Raw genomic sequence first — 21,466 nt, 5'->3', positions numbered from 1 at the left:
CCTCAATGGTCAATCAATGGTCACTGAAGGACTTGTTTTGTCTTTCTGCTGACAGGTTAGCACATAACAAAGGTTTTTCACTGTACCTCGGTACACGTGACAATAAAATAAACTCAGATCTAGGTCTGTTGGGAAGATGGCCCAAAAAATGGCGATTTATCTCTGACAAGTGTGAGATGTTGCACTTTGGCATGTCAAACTTGGGCAGAACTTGCACAGTAAATGGCAGAGCTGCAGAGAATGGTATGGAACAGAGTGACCTTGGAGTACAAACACAGGAACAGACCCTTTGGTCCACAATGTCTGTGCCAAACATGATGCCAAGGTAATCGTCCCCTTCTGCACATGATCCATATCTCTCCATTCTTTGCATAACCTTGTGCCTATCCAAAAGCCGCTTAAATACTACTATCATAGACAATAAGTGCAGGAGTAGGCCATTCAGCCCTTCGAGCCAGCACCACCATTCAATGTGATCATGGCTGATCATTCTCAATCAGTACCCCGTTCCTGCCTTCTCCCCATACCACCTGACTCCGCTATCCTTAAGAGCTCCATCTAGCTCTCTCTTGAATGCTTCCATCACCACCTCCGATGCACTACAATACTGAGAACTATGTTCTGCACTCTGTCTCTTCACCTTTGCTCTGTCTATTTGAGTTTGAACTGTTAATATTTATGTACTAGACCAAGTGGACCCGTTGGGCCCAAACCTCTCCTGCATTGGTGCAGCACCCACTCCTCCCCCCTCCCCCTCCCCCCACTCCCCCTCCCTCCCCTTTCATCCTCCCTCCCTCCTCCCCCTCTCCCTCCCCCTCCCCCTCTCCCTCTCCCTCCCCCTCTCCCTCTCCCTCCCCCTCTCCCTCCCCCCTCTTAAACTTTAAAATGTGAATAACTTTAAAAATATAACACCGAGTAGCACCAAATGGACGACGGTGAGTAAGGTGGGCCTAAAATTATCACGCTATCGTGTACCGTTTTGGCTGTAGTTCAGGACCAAACAAATGAGAGTTTTAGTATATAGATGTATCTGATCGGATTGGATAGCGTGCAAAACAAGGCATTTCGCTGTACCTTGGCACATGACAATAATAAACCTAAACCTAAATCTCTGGAAGTGCGTTTAAGTACTCACCACAGTGTAAAAAATAAACTTGCCTCGCACTTCTCCTTTAACTTTACACCCTCTGACATAAAGCTATGTCCTCCTGTCTTTGACATTTCCTCCCTGGGAAAATGCTTCTGACTCTCATTGTTTTATTTACTTCTACAAGGTCTTCCCTCAACCTCCAACACTCCAGAGAAAACGATCCAAGTTTGTTCAACCTCTCCTTATAGTTCCAATCCAAGCGGCATTTCTGGTAAACCTCTTCTGCACCTTCTCCAAACCTTCCATATCGTTCCTATAAAAGGGCGATCAGAATTGCACACAATACTTGAATATGGCTTAACCAAAGTTTTGTAAAGCTGCAACATGACTCCCTGACTCTTCTTTTTTTTAAAAAAATTTAAAATATTTTTATTTTTGAAAAGCATATGTACAAATAGAAATAAAAGACAAATTTGTTACAAAGTTCTTACATAGCTTCAATTTTTAAATTTTTAAAGAGAGAAAATAAAAAATAAAGCAGAAAGAAAAAAAAAACTATAAACTATTGGAAAGAGAGAATAAGAACATTTAAAAAAAGATATAACTATAAAAATTAAAGGGGGTAGATCCAGGAGACAATAACCACAGTTGTACATCCAACCCTAAACTCAAGTTTCAACTTTTAATTTTAAATTTTTATTTTAGTCCTGTGCCAAACCCATTTACTTTTCTAAAAATTCAATAAATGGAGACCATATTTTAAAAAATAACTCAGGTTTGTCAATTAAGGCAAATCTTATTTTTTCCAAATGCAGGGTCTCTGTCATTTCCGTAGTCCACATTTTAATTGTGGGGGTTATTGTTTTTTTCCAAAATTTAAGTATTAATTTTTTCGCAGTTATTAAACTGTAATCAAGAAAATGTACCTGACTTGTTGTAAAGTTTGTAGTATGTTCTGATAATCCTAATATAATTAATTTTGGATCCATATCCAATTGCTTGGTGATAACTTTAGAAACTATTTTTAAAATCTCCAACCAGAAATTTTGCATTTTTGTGCAAGTTACGAAAATATGAGTTAAATTAACTTCTTGAAATTGACATTTATCACAAGTAGGAGAGATACTAGGAAAAATCCTATTTAATTTCGTCTTTGAATAATGTAATCATTGTATTATTTTAAATTGTATTAAGGAATGTCTAGTATTTAATGAACATGGGTGTATATGTTGTAAACTTTCATCCCATATATCTTGCGTTATAAGTTGATTCAATTCGTCCTCCCATGCTCGTCTATAAGATTCTGATGACGGAATGTCAGTATCTAGGAGAGTATTATCAATAAAGGATATTAATTTATTTGAATTATAATGTCGATTCAGGCAGACATCAAGAGTTTCTGGACCTCTAAACTTATATTCTTGCATGTGTACTTTTACATAATCTCTAAGTTGTAAATATCTAAAATAATTATTAACATGTAATCCATACTTCTGCTGTAAATCCTGAAAAGAAAGAAAAGTTCCCTTATGATAAAGATCTCCCACATTTTTAATTCCATAACTTTTCCATTGAGCAAATCCTCTATCTAAAACAGACGGTTTAAAAGAAGGGTTATTCGCAATAGGGAGGAAAGCAGATAATTTACTCAGTTTTAAAGTAAGATTTAATTGTTTCCAGGTACGGATAACACTGTGTATAATGGGATTACCTCCATATGTTTTTTAATTTAAATTTATTGGAGCTAAGAGGATCGCACCAATATCAAATGGTAAACAATCCTCTTTCTCCATCTTTAACCAATCCGGTTGTTGATCAGTGTCATCCCTGACTCTTCTGCTTAATATCCCGACCAACTAAGGCAAGCACACCATATGCCTTCTTTACACTCTATCTACTAATGTCGGCATTTTCAGGGAGCTATGGATTTGGACCACAAGATCCCTCTGTCAATGCTGTGAAAGGTTTAGTTTAGTTTAGTTTTGTGATACAGCGCAAAAACAAGCCCTTCGGCCCACTGAGTCCGCATCGACCAGTGATCCCCGCACATTAACGCTATCCTACACACACATTAGGGACAATTAACACTTATGCTAAGCCAATTAACCTACAAACCTGAACGTCTTTGGAGTGTGGGAGGAAACCAAAGGTCTCGGAGAAAACCCACGCGGTCAAGGGGAGAACGTACAAACTCCGTAAAGGCAGCACCTGTCGTAGAGATCGAACCCAGTTCACCGGTGCTGCAAGCGCTGTAAGGCAGCGACTCTATCGCTGCGCCCCTGAGTATTTTGCCATTAACTATCTATTTTCCCCTTCTATTCAACCTCCCAAATTGCAACATCCAAATTTGCTCGGATTAAACTCAATCTGTCATATCTCTGCCCATATCTGTAACTGATCTAAATCACATTGTATCCTTTGACAACTTTCCTCACAACTCCACCAATTTTGGTGTTGTCTGCAAACATATCTGAATTTACACCAGAGAATGAAAGAAATGAATAAAAGTGTGGAGACTTGTGCCGCTTTGGTCAGTGAGAGATTGGCAGTTGTAATCCCTGTCATGGCCACAAGGGGGAACATTCTCCAAGAATATAACTTCAGAAGATAGACACAAAATGCTGGAGTAACTCAGCGGGACAGGCAGCATCTCTGGAGAGAAGGAATGGGTGACGTTTCGGGTTGAGACCCTTCCTCAGACCTGAAATGTTCCTCATTCCTTCTATCAGAGATGCTGCCTGTCCTGCTGAGTTACTCCAGCATTTTGTGTCTATCGTTGGTGTAAACCAGCACCTGCAGTTCCTTCCTACATATAACTTCAGAATGTAGTTGCTCCCATGAGCTTGGGATGATGGTTATGGTGCAGCTTAGTAGCAGCAGGTCTCTCTGACCAAAGTCCAAGCAATGTCTAAGGCTCTTTATTTTTCACTTAATTATCAGACATTTCTTTATTCCCATTCATCCAATGTCCATTCTTGCCTCTCTTTTGCTTTTAGATCTGAAGAAACTTTTGGTATCCCCTTTTACATTATTAGCTAACTTACCTTCATATTTGTTCTTTTCTCCTCTTATTGCCTTTTTAGTTGCATTCTATTAGTTTTTAAAAGGTTTTCAATTCTCTAGCTTCCCGCTGATCTTTGCAACATAATACGCCTTCTCTTTTACATTTCTGCTGGCTTTGACTTCCTTTGTCAGCTACGGTCACCTCATTACATAGAAACAGAGAAAATAGGTGCAGCAGGAGGCCATTCGCCCTTTCGAGCCAGCACCGCCATTCATTGTGATCATGGCTGATCGTCCACAATCAATAACCCGTGCCTGCCTTCTCCCCACATCCCTTGATTCCACTAGCCCCTGGAGCTCTATCTAACGCTCTCTTAAATCCATCCAGTGATTTGGCCTCCACTGCCCTCTGTGGCAGAGAATTCCACAAATTCACAACTCTCTGGGTGAAAATATTCTTTCTTACCTGAGTTTTAAATGGCCTCCCCTTTATTCTAAGACTGTGGCCCCTGGTTCTGGACTCGCCCGACATTGGGAACATTTTTCCTGCATCTAGCTTGTCCAATCCTTTTATAATTCTCCCCTGAGAATCTTTCTTCCTCTTTGGGATGAATAGATCCTGCATCTTCTGAATTGCTCCCAGAAACTCCTGTCATTGCTGTTCCACCTGTCATTCCTGCTAGGTTCCCTCTCCATTTAATTTTATCCAGTTCCTCCCTCATGCCTTTACTCAACAGTAATAACGAGACATCTGATTTTATCTTTCCCCTTTCAAACTTCATGGAATATTTGGCATAAGGACATAGGCATAGAATATAAGAGCATGAACTGCTGGAACTGCATAGGGCACAGGCAGAATTGAGTGCACAGTTCTGGACTCAATGCAGCATGGAAGATATGATAACACTAGAGAGTTTAGTTTAGAGATTCTGCGCGGAAACAGGCCCTTCGGCCCACCGGGACCGCGCCGACAGCGATCCCCGCACAGTAACACTATCCTACACACACTAGGGACAATTTACACTTATACCAAGCCAATTAACCTACAAATCTGCACTATGGACAATAGACAATAGACAATAGGTGCAGGAGTAGGCCATTCAGCCCCTCGAGCCAGCACCGCCATTCAATGCGATCATGGCTGTTCACTCTCAATCAGTACCCCGTTCCTGCCTTCTCCCCATACCCCCTCACTCCGCTATCCTTAAGAGCTCTATCCAGCTCTCTCTTGAAAGCATCCAACGAACTGGCCTCCACTGCCTTCTGAGGCAGAGAATTCCACACCTTCACCACTCTCTGACTGAAAAAGTTCTTCCTCATCTCCGTTCTAAATGGCCTACCCCTTATTCTTAAACTGTGGCCCCTTGTTCTGGACTCCCCCAACATTGGAACATGTTTCCTGCCTCTAATGTGTCCAATCCCCTAATTATCTTATATGTTTCAATAAGATCCCCCCTCATCCTTCTAAATTCCAGTGTATACAAGCCTAATTGCTCCAGCCTTTCAACATACGACAGTCCCGCCATTCCGGGAATTAACCTCGTGAACCTACGCTGCACGCCCTCAATAGCAAGAATATCCTTCCTCAAATTTGGAGACCAAAACTGCACACAGTACTCCAGGTGCGGTCTCACCAGGGCCCGGTACAACTGTAGAAGGACCTCTTTGCTCCTATACTCAACTCCTCTTGTTATGAAGGCCAACATTCCATTGGCTTTCTTCACTGCCTGCTGTACCTGCATGTTTCCTTTCAGTGACTGATGCACTAGGACACCCAGATCTCGTTGAACATCCCCTCTTCCTAACTTGACACCATTCAGATAATAATCTGCCTTTCTATTCTTACTTCCAAAGTGAATAAATAACCTCACACTTATCTACATTAAACTGCATCTGCCATGTATCTGCCCACTCACACAACCTGTCCAAGTCACCCTGCAGCCTTATTGCATCTTCCTCACAATTCACACTACCCCCCAGCTTAGTATCATCTGCAAATTTGCTAATGGTACTTTTAATCCCTTCATCTAAGTCATTAATGTATATCGTAAATAGCTGGGGTCCCAGCACCGAACCTTGCGGTACCCCACTGGTCACTGCCTGCCATTCCGAAAGGGACCCATTTATCCCCACTCTTTGCTTTCTGTCTGTCAACCAATTTTCTATCCATGTCAGTACCCTACCCCCAATACCATGTGCTCTGGAGTGTGGGAGGAAACCGAAGATCTTGGAGAAAACCCACGCAGGTCACGGGGAGAACGTACAAACTCCGTACAGACAGCACCAGTCAGGATCGAACCTGGGTCTCTGGCACTGCATTCGCTGTAAGGCAGCAACTCTACCGCTGCTCCACCGTGACCGCCCAAGAGGATGAGGGGATTTACAAGGACGCTGCAAGGGTGGAGAATTGAGTTTTGATGAGAGACTATGTTACAGAGGGTATTTATTTTGACATTACCAGGCCAATAATTAGGGTCTGAAGAAGGGTTTCGACCCGAAACGTCACCCATTCCTTCTCTCCAGAGATGCTGCCTGTCCCATTGAGTTACTCAAGCTTTCTGTGTCTATCTTTGGTTTAAACCGGCATCTGCAGTTCCTTCCTACACAATAATTCTTACAATGTAGACAGAGGCCATTGAGTCCATCCAGTCTGTATCAGCTCACAGATCAATTTCATTTTCCTTGTGACCCATTCTCCCCACAATCCCATCAACTCCCCCCAGATTCGACCTCCAACCTGCCCAACCTAGGGGCATGTTTGCAGTAGCTGATTAACCCACCCGCGTCTTTGGAATATGGAAGGAAACTGGTTAACCCAGACAAAATTCACAGGAAGAACTTGCAAACTGCTGCAATATATGTTTTTTAGAGAGTGATCAGCCATGATCGCATTGAATGGCGGTGCTGGCTCGAGGGGCTGAATGGCCTACTCCTGCACCTATTCGAGATACACCGCGGAAACAGGCCCTATCAGCCCACGGGGTCCGCGCCGACCAGCGATCCCCACACATTAACACTATCCCATACCCACTGGAGACAATCTTTACATTTACCAAGCCAATTAACCTACATACCTGTAAGTCTTTGGAGTGTGGGAGGAAACCGAAGATCTCGGAGAAAACCCACACAGGTCACGGGGAGAACGTACAAACTCCGTACAGACAGCACCCGTAGTCGGGATGAAACCCGGGTCTCCGGCGCTGCATTCACTGTAAGGCAGCAACTCTACCGCTGCGCCATTCTCTAAAGTTTAAAGTCTAAAGAGTGGCAAACAGAGCACAATGTAAGAAAATGACAAATTATTTGCTTTGGCAGGTAAAATTAAAAGAAATAGGGGCACATTCTTTAAATGGTGATATTGTTGAGCTTTCAGAGGGAGAGGCCACTATAGTTCTCCATTGTTTGTGAAAGACGGATACTTGGAATGCAAGCGATTAGAAAAAACCTGACACAGGCTTCATTGCTGGGGAACTGAATACAAAGCAGGGAAGTTATACTTCAGTTACACAGAGTATTGGGAAGACCATATCTGTTGGTTGACATATGGAGTCAACCTTATATGGAGTTTTGTTTTCAGTACTTGGTCTAATTTGAGGATGTATGTTAAGTGGTTTGTTAACTGGAAGCATTGCAGAGAAGATTTCCCGTCCGACTACCTACAATGGACACAAAAAGCTGGAGTAACTCAGCAGGACAGGCGGCGTCTCTGGGGAGCAGGAACGGGTGACATTTGGGGACAAGAAGAAGGGCCTGAAGAAGGGCCTCGACCCGAAACGTCACCCGTTCCTTCTCTCGCTGCCTGTCCCGCTGAGTTACTCCAGCTTTTTGTGTCTATCTTCGGTTTAAACCAGCATCTCCAGTTCCTTCCTACACATGACTACCTAGAATGGTGGGTTGGACACACTATGCTCCAGTTTAGAAAATTAAGAGAAGACTTGACTGGAACATATAAGATCTCGAGGGGTTTTAAGTGGATGATCCTGGAGAGAATGCTTGCTCATGTGCAGGAATCTCGAACTAGGCGGGGGGACAGATATTAAAAGTAAAAGATCACCTATTTGAGGCAATAAAAACGAACTGCAGACGCCGCTTTATACCGAAGAGAGACACAAATTGCTGGAGTACCTCAGCAGGTCAGGCAACATCTCCAGTGAAAATGGATAGGTGATGTTTCAGGTTGGGAACCTTCATCAGACTGGTTGAAATGGGGGGGGGGGGGGGGGGGGGGGTGGAGGAAGGGGGTGTGGGGAGGGGAAGAAAGTGGTAGCCAGAAAAAAACCAGGGCAAATTAGGACCAACAACAGATGACATCAGGAAAGGAGGTTCCCTGATAGGGCAATGGTTGGCCAGAGATTGTATGATCCAAAGAGGGAGACATCGTTGTGGACTGTGGAACTGGTGAACTGACCTTTAGTGGTGGGAGGGGAAGGGGAGAGGGAGCTGCAGAAGTAACTTAAAAAATAGCGAATTCAATGTTTATACGACTGGGTGGTGAGCTGCCCAAGCGAAATATGTGCTGCTGTTCCTCCAATTTGTACGTGGCCTCACTGTGGCAATGCAGGAGGCCCAGAACAGAAAGGTTAATGTGAGATGGGGAAGTGGCCAGCTGGACTGCATGGAGTTGAGTCCATCCAGGTACCCCGACAGTCCTTCCAGGTGAGATAGAGGTCCACGTGCACCTCCTCTAACCTCATCTACTACACCCGGTGTTCCTGACGTGGGCTACTGTACATTGGCGAGACCATGCGTGGACTTGTCGATCGTTTTGCTGAACACTTGCGCTCGGTCCACCGAGGCCCACTGGATCTCCCGCTTGATAACAATTTTAACTCTTCCTCCCATGCCCACACTGACATTTTTGTCCTGAGCCTCCTCCATTGCCAGAGTGAGGCCCACACACAAACTGGAGGAACAGCACCTTGTATGTCACTTGGGTAGCTTACAAACTAGTGGTATGAACGCTGAATTCTCTGATTTTAGGTAACTTCTATTGTGCATACACCTCCCTCCCCCTCCCTTCCCCCCGCCCCCCCCACCCCTCCACTAAATGTTAGCCAGTTCCGCAGTTCACAACGATCCATCCCTCTTCATATCACACTGTCTCGAGCCAGCAATCAGTCTCGTTTATTATTGTCACGTGTACCGAGATACGGTGAAAAGCTTTTTTGTTGCGTGCGATCCAGTCAGCAAAAGACTATGCATGATTACAATCAAGCCGCCCACTGTGTACAGATACAGGATAAAGGGAATCATGTTTAATGCAAAGTAAAGTGTGTTGAAATAAAGATTTCAAAGAGTGGAGCGACTGTAATGAATGATTGCCGATCCACGTCTGGGATGAGCATGCAAAGAGTCGCTTGGCTTCAGTGTCATCTTGGATTCAGGTCCCTCAGTCCTCTATCAGAGAACCTCCTTGCCTGAGGCCCTCTGTTGCCGGCCCCATAATGTTATGTTTTATTTTCTCACGTATAGCTTCTCCCACCTTTCCCACCCCACCCCCACCCCTGCCACAAGGCGGCGGCATGCTGGTGCAACGGTAGAGTTGCTGCCTTACTGCGGCAGAGACCTGGGTTCCATCCCGACTACGGGTGCTGTCTGTACGGAGTTTGTACGTTCTCCCTGTGTCCTGCGTGGGTTTTCTCCGAGATCTTTGGATTCCTCCCACACTCCAAAGACGTGCAGGTTTGTAGGTTAATTGGCTTGGTTTAAGTGTAAATTGTCCTTAATGTGCGTAGGGTGACGTTAATGTGCGGGGATTGCTGGTCGGCACGGACTCGGTGGGCCGAAGGGCCTGTTTCTGCACTGTATCTCTAAACTAAACTAAACTACAATCAGTCTGAAGAAGGGTCCCTTCCCGGAATGTCACCTATCCATTATCACCAGAGATGCTGCCTGTGTACTGCCTGTGTACTGCCTGTGTACTGCCTGTGTACTGCCTGTGTACTGCCTGTGTACTGCCTGTGTACTGCCTGTGTACTGCCTGTGTACTGCCTGTGTACTGCCTGTGTACTGCCTGTGTACTGCCTGTGTACTGCCTGTGTGCTGCCTGTGTGCTGCCTGTGTGCTGCCTGTGTACTGCCTGTGATGCTGAATTGTGTGCAGTTTTGGTCTCCTAATCTGAGGAAAGACGTTCTTGCCTTAGAGGGAGTACAGAGAAGGTTCACCAGATTGATCCCTGGAATGGCAGGACTTTCATATGACGAAAGACTGGATAGACTCGGCTTGTACTCGCTGGAATTTAGAAGACTGAGGGGGGATCTTATTGAAACATAAAATTCTTAAGGGGTTGGAGAGGCTAGATGCGGGAAGATTGTTCCCGATGTTGGGGAAGTCCAGAACCAGGGGTCACAGCTTAAGGATAAGGGGGAAGTCTTTTAGGACCGAGATGAGAAAACATTTCTTCACACAGAGTGGGGAGTCTGTGGAATTCTCTGCCACAGAAGGTAGTTGAGGCCAGTTCATTGGCTATATTTAAGAGGGAGTTCGATGTGGCCCTTGTGGCTAAAGAGATCAGGGGGTATGGAGAGAAGGCAGGTACAGGTTACTGAGCTGGATGATCAGCCATGATCATATTGAATGGCGGTGCAGGCTCGAAGGGCCAAATGGCCTACTCCTGCACCTATTTTCTATGTTTCTATGTTTCTAACATAGAATGATGTTGTAGGGATCACTGAGACATGGCTACAAGAGGACCAGGGCTGGGAACTGAATATTCAGGGGTACACAACGTATAGAAAAGACAGACAGGTGGGCAGAGGGGGTGGGGTTGCTCTGATGGTAAGGAATGATATTCATTCCCTTGCAAGGGGTGACATAGAATCAGGAGATGTTGAATCAGTATGGATAGAAATGAGAAATTGTAAGGGTAAAAAGACCCTAATGGGAGTTATCTATAGGCCCCCAAACAGTAGCCTCGACATAGGGTGCAAGTTGAATCAGGAGATAAAATTGGCGTGTCAAAAATGTAATGCTACGGTGGTTATGGGAGATTTCAACATGCAGGTAGACTGGGAAAATCAGGTTGGAAATGGACCCCAGGAAAGAGAGTTTGTAGAGTGCCTTCGAGATGGATTCTTAGAACAGCTTGTACTGGAGCCTACCAGGGAGAAGGCAATTCTGGATTTAGTGTTGTGTAATGATCCTGATCTGATAAGGGGACTAGAGGTAAAAGAGCCGTTAGGAGGCAGTGATCACAACATGATAAGTTTTACTCTGCAAATGGAAAGGCAGAAGGGAAAATCGGAAGTGTCGGTATTACAGTATAGCAAAGGGGATTACAGAGGCATGAGGCGGGAGCTGGCCAAAATTGATTGGAAGGAGGCCCTAGCAGGGAAGATGGTAGAACAGCAATGGCAGGTATTCCTGGGAATAATGCAGAGGTTGCAGGATCAATTTATTCCAAAGAGGTGGAAAGACTCTAAGGGGAGTAAGAGACACCTGTGGCTGACAAGGGAAGTCAGGGACAGCATAAAAATTAAGGAGAGGAAGTATAACATAGCAAAGAAGAGTGGGAAGACAGAGGATTGGGACTCTTTTAAAGAGCAACAAAAGTTAACTAAAAAGGCAATACGGGGAGAAAAGATGAGGTACGAGGGTAAACTAGCCAATAATATGAAGGAGGATAGCAAAAGTTTTTTTAGGTACGTGAAGAGGAAAAAAATAGTCAAGGCAAATGTGGGTCCCTTGAAGACAGAAGCAGGGGAATTTATTATGGGGAACAAAGAAATGGCAGACGAGTTAAACCGTTACTTTGGATCTGTCTTCACTGAGGAAGATACACACAATCTCCCAAATGTTCTAGGGGCCGGAGAACCTAGGGTGATGGAGGAACTGAAGGAAATCCACATTAGGCAGGAAATGGTTTTGGGTAGACTGATGGGACTGAAGGCTGATAAATCCCCAGGGCCTGATGGTCTGCATCCCAGAGTACTTAAGGAGGTGGCTCTAGAAATAGTGGAAGCATTGGAGATCATTTTTCAATGTTCTATAGATTCAGGATCAGTTCCTGTGGATTGGAGGATAGCAAATGTTATCCCACTTTTTAAGAAAGGAGGGAGAGAGAAAACGGGTAATTATAGACCAGTTAGTCTGACATCAGTGGTGGGGAAGATGCTGGAGTCAATTATAAAAGACGAAATTGCTGAGCATTTGGATAGCAGTAACGGGATCATTCCGAGTCAGCATGGATTTACGAAGGGGAAATCATGCTTGACAAATCTACTGGAATTTTTTGAGGATGTAACTAGGAAAATTGACAAGGGAGAGTCAGTGGATGTGGTGTACCTCGACTTTCAGAAAGCCTTCGACAAGGTCCCACATAGGAGATTAGTGGGCAAAATTAGGGCACATGGTATTGGGGGTAGGGTACTGACATGGATAGAAAATTGGTTGACAGACAGAAAGCAAAGAGTGGGGATAAATGGGTCCCTTTCGGAATGGCAGGCAGTGACCAGTGGGGTACCGCAAGGTTCGGTGCTGGGACCCCAGCTATTTACGATATACATTAATGACTTAGACGAAGGGATTAAAAGTACCATTAGCAAATTTGCAGATGATACTAAGTTGGGGGGTAGTGTGAATTGTGAGGAAGATGCAATAAGGCTGCAGGGTGACTTGGACAGGTTGTGTGAGTGGGCGGATACATGGCAGATGCAGTTTAATGTAGATACGGAGATGAGGAAGAACTTTTTCAGTCAGAGGGTGGTGAAGGTGTGGAATTATCTGCCTCAGAAGGCAGTGGAGGCCAGTTCGTTGGATGCTTTCAAGAGAGAGCTGGATAGAGCTCTTAAGGATAGCGGAGTGAGGGGGTATGGGGAGAAGGCAGGAACGGGGTACTGATTGATAGTGATCAGCCATGATCGCATTGAATGGCGGTGCTGGCTCGAAGGGCTGAATGGCCTACTCCTGCACCTATTGTCTATTGTCTATTGTCTATAAGTGTGAGGTTATTCACTTTGGAAGTAAGAATAGAAAGGCAGATTATTATCTGAATGGTGTCAAGTTAGGAGGAGGGGGAGTTCAACGAGATCTGGGTGTCCTAGTGCATCAGTCAATGAAAGGAAGCATGCAGGTTCAGCAGGCAGTGAAGAAAGCCAATGGAATGTTGGCCTTCGTAACAAGAGGAGTTGAGTATAGGAGCAAAGAGGTCCTTCTACAGTTGTACCGGGCCCTGGTGAGACCGCACCTGGAGTACTGTGTGCAGTTTTGGTCTCCAAATTTGAGGAAGGATGTTCTTGCTATGGAGGGCGTGCAGCGTAGGTTCACTAGGTTAATTCCCGGAATGGCGGGACTGTCGTATGTTGAAAGGCTGGAGCGATTGGGCTTGTATACACTGGAATTTAGAAGGATGAGGGGGGATCTTATTGAAACATATAAGATAATTAGGGGATTGGACACATTAGAGGCAGATAACATGTTCCCAATGTTGGGGGAGTCCAGAACAAGGGGCCACAGTTTGAGAATAAGGGGTAGGCCATTTAGAACGGAGATGAGGAAGAACTTTTTCAGTCAGAGGGTGGTGAAGGTGTGGAATTCTCTGCCTCAGAAGGCAGTGGAGGCCAGTTCGTTGGATGCTTTCAAGAGAGAGCTGGATAGAGCTCTTAAGGATAGCGGAGTGAGGGGGTATGGGGAGAAGGCAGGAACGGGGTACTGATTGATAGTGATCAGCCATGATCGCATTGAATGGCGGTGCTGGCTCGAAGGGCTGAATGGCCTACTCCTGCACCTATTGTCTATTGTCTATTGTCTATTGAAATATATAAGATAATTAGGGGATTGGACACATTAGAGGCAGATAACATGTTCCCAATGTTGGGGGAGTCCAGAACAAGGGGCCACAGTTTGAGAATAAGGGGTAGGCCATTTAGAACGGAGATGAGGAAGAACTTTTTCAGTCAGAGGGTGGTGAAGGTGTGGAATTCTCTGCCTCAGAAGGCAGTGGAGGCCAGTTCGTTGGATGCTTTCAAGAGAGAGCTGGATGGAGCTCTTAAGGATAGCGGAGTGAGGGGGTATGGGGAGAAGGCAGGAACGGGGTACTGATTGAGAGTGATCAGCCATGATCGCATTGAATGGCGGTGCTGGCTCGAAGGGCTGAATGGCCTACTCCTGCACCTATTGTCTATTGTCTATTGTCTAACCACTGAGTTACCCATTTAAGGCAGCTTAGGCAGTTTTACTTCCCTCAGAGTTTTAATTAAATGCAACTTTCAGAAAGCAGAATATTTGAACATTTTTAAGGGTAGAGAAGGGCTTCTTGTTAAGCAAAAGGATGAATGGTTACCAAGGGAACGCAGAACCAGGCGGTAGAAGTTACAATCTGCCCCTTTGTTTGGTAGTATGTTGGCACGACTGAATCAAAACTCCTGGAACCTAGCTTCCATCTCTGCTGCTCTCTCTGTACGAAGTTTGCACATTCTTCCTCTCCCCTCTGAGATTCCAGTTTCCTCCCATGACCCAGAGGTGTGCTGGGAGATTAATTGGCCATTGTTAAATTTATACAATGGACAATAGGTGCAGGAGTAGGCCATTCGGCACTTCGAGCCAGCACCGCCATTCAATGTGATCATGGCTGATCATTCTCAATCAGTACCCCGTTCCTGCCTTCTCCCCATACCCCCTGACTCCACTTTCCTTAAGAGCTCTATCTAGCTCTCTCTTGAATGCATTCAGAGAATTGACCTCCACTGCTTTTTGAGGCAGAGAATTCCACAGATTCACAACTCTCTGACTGAAAAAGTTTTTCCTCATCTCAGTTCTAAATGGTTACCCCTTATTCTTAAACTGTGGCCCCTTGTTCTGGACTCCCCCAACATTGGGAACATGTTTCCTTCCTCTAACGTGTCCAACCCCTTAATAATCTTATACGTTTCGATAAGATCCCCTCTCATCCTTCTAAATTCCAGTGTATACAAGCCTAGTCGCTCCAGTCTTTCAACATATGACAGTCCCGCCATTCCGGGAATTAACCTAGTAAACCTACGCTGCACGCCCTCAATAGCAAGAATATCCTTCCTCAAATTTGGAGACCAAAACTGCACACAGTACTCCAGGTGCGGTCTCACTTAGGTCAATATTGGCAAATGGGGTAAATAATGGTCGAGGCCCTGCTTCAGAGGACCCTTCTGCGGTGGAAAGCCGGCAGCTACCGCAAGGAGTGCCCGCTCGGTAGAGCTCTGGAGGTGAGTAAGAGGGAGTAAGTATTCACAAGTTAATAAGTCACAGGAGGAGAATTAGGCCATTCGGTCCATCCAGTTTACTTCGTCATTTAACCATGGCTGATCTATCATTCCCTCTCAACCCTATTCTCCTACCTTCTCCTCATAAACCATGACACCCGCACCAATCGAGTATCTGTCAATCTCTGCTTTAAAAGTACCAAGGCTTGGCCTCCACGGCTGTCTGTGGCAATGGATTCCACAGATATACCACCCTCTGACTAAAGAAATTCCTCCTCTTCTTCCTAAAGGTGTGTCCTTTCATTCTGAGGCTATGTCCATCTGGTCCAAGAGTCTCCCACATGGTATTGGAGGTAGGGTACTGACATGGATAGAAAATTGGTTGGCAGACAGAAAGCAAAGATTGGGGATAAATGAGTCCGTTTCAGAATGGCAGGCAGTGACTAGTGGGGTACCGCAAGGCTCAGTGCTGGGACCGCAGCTATTTACAATATACATTAATGACTTGGATGAAGGGATTAAAAGTACCATTAGCAAATTTGCAGATGATACAAAGCTGGGTGGTAGTGTGAACTGAGAGGAAGATGCTATGAGGTTGCAGGGTGACTTGGACAGGTTGTGTGAGTGGGTGGATGCATGGCAGATGCAGTTTAATGTGGATAAGTGTGAAGTTGTCCACTTTGGATGTAAGAATAGGAAGGCAGATTATTATCTGAATGGTGTCAAGTTACGAAAAGGGGACGTGCAACGAGATCCGGGTGTCCTGGTGCATCAGTCACTGAAAGGAAGCATGCAGGTACAGCAGGCAGTGAAGAAAGCCAATGGAATGTTGGCCTTCATAACAAGAGGAGTTGAGTATAGGAGCAAAGAGGTCCTTCTGCAGTTGTACAGGGCCCTAGTGAGACCGCACCTGGAGTACTGTGTGCAGTTTTGGTCTCCAAATTTGAGGAAGGATATTCTTGCTGTTGAGGGTGTGCAGCGTAGGTTTACTAGGTTAATTCCCGGAATGGCAGGACTGTCATATGTTGAAAGACTGGAGCGACTAGGCTTGTATACACTGGAATTTAGAAGGATGAGAGGGGATCTTATCGAAACATATAAGATTATGAAGGGGTTGGACACGTTAGAGGCAGGAAACATGTTCCCAATGTTGGGGGAGTCCAGAACAAGGGGCCACAGTTTAAGAATAAGTCAAGTCAAGTCAAGTCAATTTATTTGTATAGCACATTTAAAAACAACCCACGTTGACCAAAGTGCTGCACATCTGACTAGGAAAAAAAAGAAACATACAGTGGCAGGCAGCCAAACACAACGGCGCGGCCATCTTGAACAAAATGTTAATTCAATCACCCACAGTCCAACAATAAAAACACTAAACAGGCACCCAAATTACCCAACCCCAAAAACCCCCCAAAACACAGTCCAACAATAGAAGCATTAAATAGGCATTCAAATCACACACCCCAAAACCCCCAAAAACACAGTCCAACAATAAAAGCATCAAACAGGCACTCAAACCACCCAACCCCAAAAACACACAAAAAAAGAAACATCCATCAAAGAAACATCCATCACAGTGAGTCTCCTCCAGTCCTCTCTCTCCTCACTGTGATGGAAGGCCACAATGTCTTTCCCTTCTCCTGCTGTCCTCGCCCGCAGTCAGGTTGTTGAGGTTGCAGGCCGCACCGGACGGTCCACAGCGGGCCAAGCCCAAGGCGCGTCGCGTCGCAGCCGCTCCCGCAGCCTCCGAAGACGGCCGGCTCCGCTGATGATAAGTCCGATCCGGGGCGGGCGAACACGCTGTCGCTGCCGCTGTTGCTGCACGTCGGGGCGGTCGTGGCTCCCGACATTGAAACCCCCGCCCAGCAGAGAAATATCCCGCGGCCATCTTAGGCCGCGCCGGACGGTGAAATGTCCGCGCCCCATGCCCCGCGATCCGGGGCGGGCGAACACGCTGCCGCTGCCGGAGCTCCCGATGTCGAAATCCACGCGGCCCGAACCTAAGGCAAGTCGCAGCCGCACCCGCAGCCTCCGAAGACGGCCGGCTCCGGTGATGGTAAGTCCGATCCACGGACTTGGATGGTAAGTCCGATGGAGGCTGACAGCTCCAGGAGTTGGGCCGATGGTAGGCCGCAGCAGGAACGGAGACACGGCCCAGAAAACAAAGGTCGGGTCTCCGTTCGGAAGGGACACATATTTACAGTGTTAGTTTCCCCCTCCCCCCCACATACACACATAGTACACAAACACAAAAACACCACATCACAACTACAACTAAGACAAAAAAAAACAACAAAAACACAAAGACAAATGGACCGCAGGTGAGCGGCAGCTGCTAGGGCAGTGCCGCCATTTTGTGAGGGGTAGACCATTCAGAACGGAGATGAGGAAAAACTTTTTCAGTCAGAAAGTTGTGAATCTGTGGAATTATCTGCTTCAGAGGGCAGAGGCCAATTCTCTGAATGCATTCAAGAGAGAGCTGAATAGAGCTCTTAAGGATAGCAGAGTCAGAGGGTATGGGGAGAAGGCAGGAACGGGGTACTGATTGAGAATGATCAGCCATGATCACATTGAATGGTGGTGCTGGCTCGAAGGGCCGAATGGCCTACTCCTGCACCTATTGTCTATTGTCTATTATCACTCCAAAGAAGTACAAGTTTGTAGGCTAATTGGCTTGGTATAATTGTAAATTGTTTCTTTGTGGAGGATAGTGTTGGTGTGTAGGAATCGCTGGTCGGCGCAGACTCGGTGAGCGGAAGGTCCTGTTTCCGCACTGTATCTCTAAAGTAAACTGATCTAAACTAAACTAAACTGGAATTACAGCGGGACAGGCAGCATCTCTAGAGAAGGAATTGGTGACGTTTCGGGTCGAGACCCTTCTTCGGACTGAAAGTAATGGGAAAGGGAAACGAGAGATACAGACGATGATGTGGAGAGATATATAACAAATTAATGAAAGATATGCAAAAAGTGACAATGATAAAGGAAACAGGCCATTGTTAGCTGTTTGCTAGGTGGGAATGAGAAGCTGGTGTGACTTGGGTTTCGGAGGGATGGAGAGAGAGGGAATGCAGGGATTACTTGAAGTTAGAGAAATCAATATTCAGTAGTATAAACTTAGTAATGTTAGTTGAGGAATAATGAGGGATTATGCCCTAGAACACTCCAGTAAAGTTCCCTCTTTGTCAAAATGGTGCCATCAACAATCATATCCGGAAGCAGTGGAAGGCTGTGTCGGGAGGAACTGCAGATGCTGGTTTAAACTGAAGACAGGCACAAAAAGCTGGAGTAACTCAGCGGGACAGGCGGCATCTCTGGAGAGAAGGGATGAGTGACATTTTTGGGTCGAGACCCTTTTTCAAAGGACCCTTTTGCAGTGGAAAGCCGGCAGCCACCTCAAGGAGTGCCCACTCGATAGAGTGCTGGAGGTGCCAGCCGACACTATAGTGTTCGTGCACCACAGAAGGGATGTGAATCCTTGCTGACTTTGCGGATTCCACAATCCACCAGAGTCTTTGAGACGGAAGTCAATGGATTTTTGGTCATTAAAAAGTACTTAACCATGAATTTCTGCCAGCAGAGCAATCCCATTCTTTAGAGAGAGAAAAAAACAAGTCTTTCTTTTCCTGTTGTTTCACCCTTTGAATGCTGAAGTGCTTTCAAGCTATCTCACTTGAGTGATCCAACACTGACTTTAAAAGATAAGTTCAGTCTGAAGAAGGGTCTCGACCCGAAACGTCACCCATTCCTTCTCTCCTGAGATGCTGCCTGACCTGCTGAGTTACTCCAGCATTTTGTGATTAAAAGATAACCCCCTTGTTTTGTTCTCCCCACCAAAGGAAGTAGCCTCACTCCATCCTGTAAATAATCTTATTAAAATGCCCCTTGATCTTCTACATACGTTAATATATGATCTTTGACTTTGACAGGGCGGATAAGCATGAGTCAGGTCAATGCAAGCTGTGACTACTACCAGGGATTCTCAGCACAAGCAACTCCACCCAGATTATGAAATGATCTTTGACACCGGTTCTTGAGTAGTCACCATGTACTGCAGTTGTGGGTCAGCTGCTGTGTTACACCAAGTTTAACCCAGAAAGACAATGCCCCTCTTCACCCATTTCAACATTCTTTGCCATTTGCTGAACAGCTGCCAGTCTCTGCTATCCGACCCACACTTTCTGGCAGATATGGTCAGCAGTTGGTACAGAATCTACCTCAGCCAGCGAGATCTGTCAGCGCAGCAAGGATATTCTCACATCGTGCTTAGATTAAAATACTTCATTTGGAAGGACAGGCTTGAATTACGCTATGGGGAATTTATTAAATAAATATTGAATGAGGCATAAGACATTGGAACAGGAGCATGTTTGCTTTCATTGAGCTTTGTACGAGGACACCGAGTTCCTCTAATCATAGTAATAGAGTCATAGAATGATACAGTATAAACAGGCCCTTCCACCCAACTTGCCCACACTGGCCAACATGTCCCAGCTACACTAGCCCCACCTGCCTGTGTTTAGACCATATCCCTCCAAACCTATCCTATCCATGTACCTGTCTAGCTGTTTCTTAAATGTTGGGATAGTCCCTGCCTCAACTACCTCCTCTGGCAGCTTGTTCCATACACCCACCACCCTTTGTGTGAAAAAGTTACCCCTCAGATTCCTATTGAATCTTTTCCCCTTCACTTTAAACCTATGTCCTCTGTTCCTTGATTTACCTACTGTGGGCAAGAGACTCTGTGCATCTAACCGATCTATTCCTCTCATGATCTTATACACTTCAATAAGATCGCCCATCCTCCTGCACTCCATGGAATAGAGTCCCAGCCTACTCAACCTCTCCTTATAGCTCACACCCTCTAGTCTTGGCACCATCCTCGTAAATCTTCTCTGTACCCTTTCCAGCTTGACAACAAGTTTCCTATTACATGGTGCCCAGAACTGAACATAATACCCTAAATGCGGCCTCACCGTTTTATATAACTGCAACATGACCTCCCAACTTCTGCACTCAGTACTCTGACTGATGAAGGCCAATGTGCCAAAAGCCTTTTTCATATCATCATATATATACAGCCGGAAACAGGCCTTTTCGGCCCACCAAGTCCGTGCCGCCCAGCGATCCCCGTACATTAACACTATCCTACACCCACTAGGGACAATTTTTACATTTACCCAGCCAATTAACCTACATACCTGTACGTCTTTGGAGTGTGGGAGGAAACCGAAGATCTCGGAGAAAACCCACGCAGGTCACGGGGAGAACGTACAAACTCCTTACAGTGCAGCACCCGTAGTCAGGATCGAACCTGTGTCTCCGGCGCTGCATTCACTGTAAAGCAGCAACTGTACCGCTGCGCTACCGTGCTTGACCACCAATGTTAATCATCAAAGAGTAGGAATAAACGGGTCCTTTTCAGAATGGCAGGCAGTGACTAATGGGGTACCGCAAGGCTCAGTGCTGGGACCCCAGCTATTTACAATATATATTAATGATTTGGACGAGGAAATTGAATGCAACATCTCCAAGTTTGCGGATGACACGAAGCTGGGGGGCAGTGGTAGCTGTGAGGAGGATGCTAGGAGGCTGCAACGTGACTTGGATAGGTTAGATGAGTGGGCAAATGCATGGCAGATGCAGTATAATGTGGATAAATGTGAGGTTATCCACTTTGCTGGCAAGAACAGGAAAGCAGACTATTACCTGAATGGTGGCCGATGAGGAGAAGGTGAGATGCAACGAGACCTGGGTGTCGTGGTACACCAGTCATTGAAAGTAGGCATGCAGGTGCAGCAGGCAGTGAAGAAAGCGAATGGTATGTTGGCATTCATAGCGAGGGGATTTGAGTACAGGAGCAGGGAGGTTCTGCTGCAGTTGTACAGGGCATTGGTGAGACCACACCTGGAGTATAGCGTACAGTTTTGGTCTCCTAATCTGAGGAAAGACATTCTTGCCATAGAGGGAGTACAGAGAAGGTTCACCAGATTGATTCCTGGGATGGCAGGACTTTCATATGAAGAAAGACTGGATAGACTCGGCTTGTACTCGCTGGAATTTAGAAGATTGAGGGGGGATCTTATAGAAACTTACAAAATTCTTAAGGGGTTGGATCACATTGAATGGCGGTGCAGGCTCGAAGGGCCGAATGGCCTACTCCTGCACCTATTTTCTATGTTTCTATGTTTGATCTGGT

At 45.7% G+C, this 21,466-nt stretch overlaps 1 protein-coding gene across 1 annotated transcript in view; it reads left to right on the top strand.

Moving 5' to 3' along the window:
* The first annotated feature begins 897 nt into the window (after nucleotides 1-897).
* Nucleotides 898-21,466, top strand: part of LOC144593388 (uncharacterized) — a 46,574-nt gene continuing 26,005 nt past the window's right edge. The window contains exons 1-2 of the mRNA XM_078398874.1: nucleotides 898-935; nucleotides 1,275-1,361. Of these exons, the coding sequence (XP_078255000.1) occupies nucleotides 926-935; nucleotides 1,275-1,361 (97 nt within the window). The 5' untranslated portion in view covers nucleotides 898-925. The remainder of the gene's footprint in view (nucleotides 936-1,274; nucleotides 1,362-21,466) is intronic.

This window comes from Rhinoraja longicauda, chromosome 5, assembly GCF_053455715.1.
Source record: "Rhinoraja longicauda isolate Sanriku21f chromosome 5, sRhiLon1.1, whole genome shotgun sequence".
Lineage (NCBI taxonomy): Eukaryota > Metazoa > Chordata > Chondrichthyes > Rajiformes > Arhynchobatidae > Rhinoraja > Rhinoraja longicauda.
Note: the sequence above shows the minus strand (reverse complement) of the source record. Positions and strands in the feature narration are given on the sequence as shown.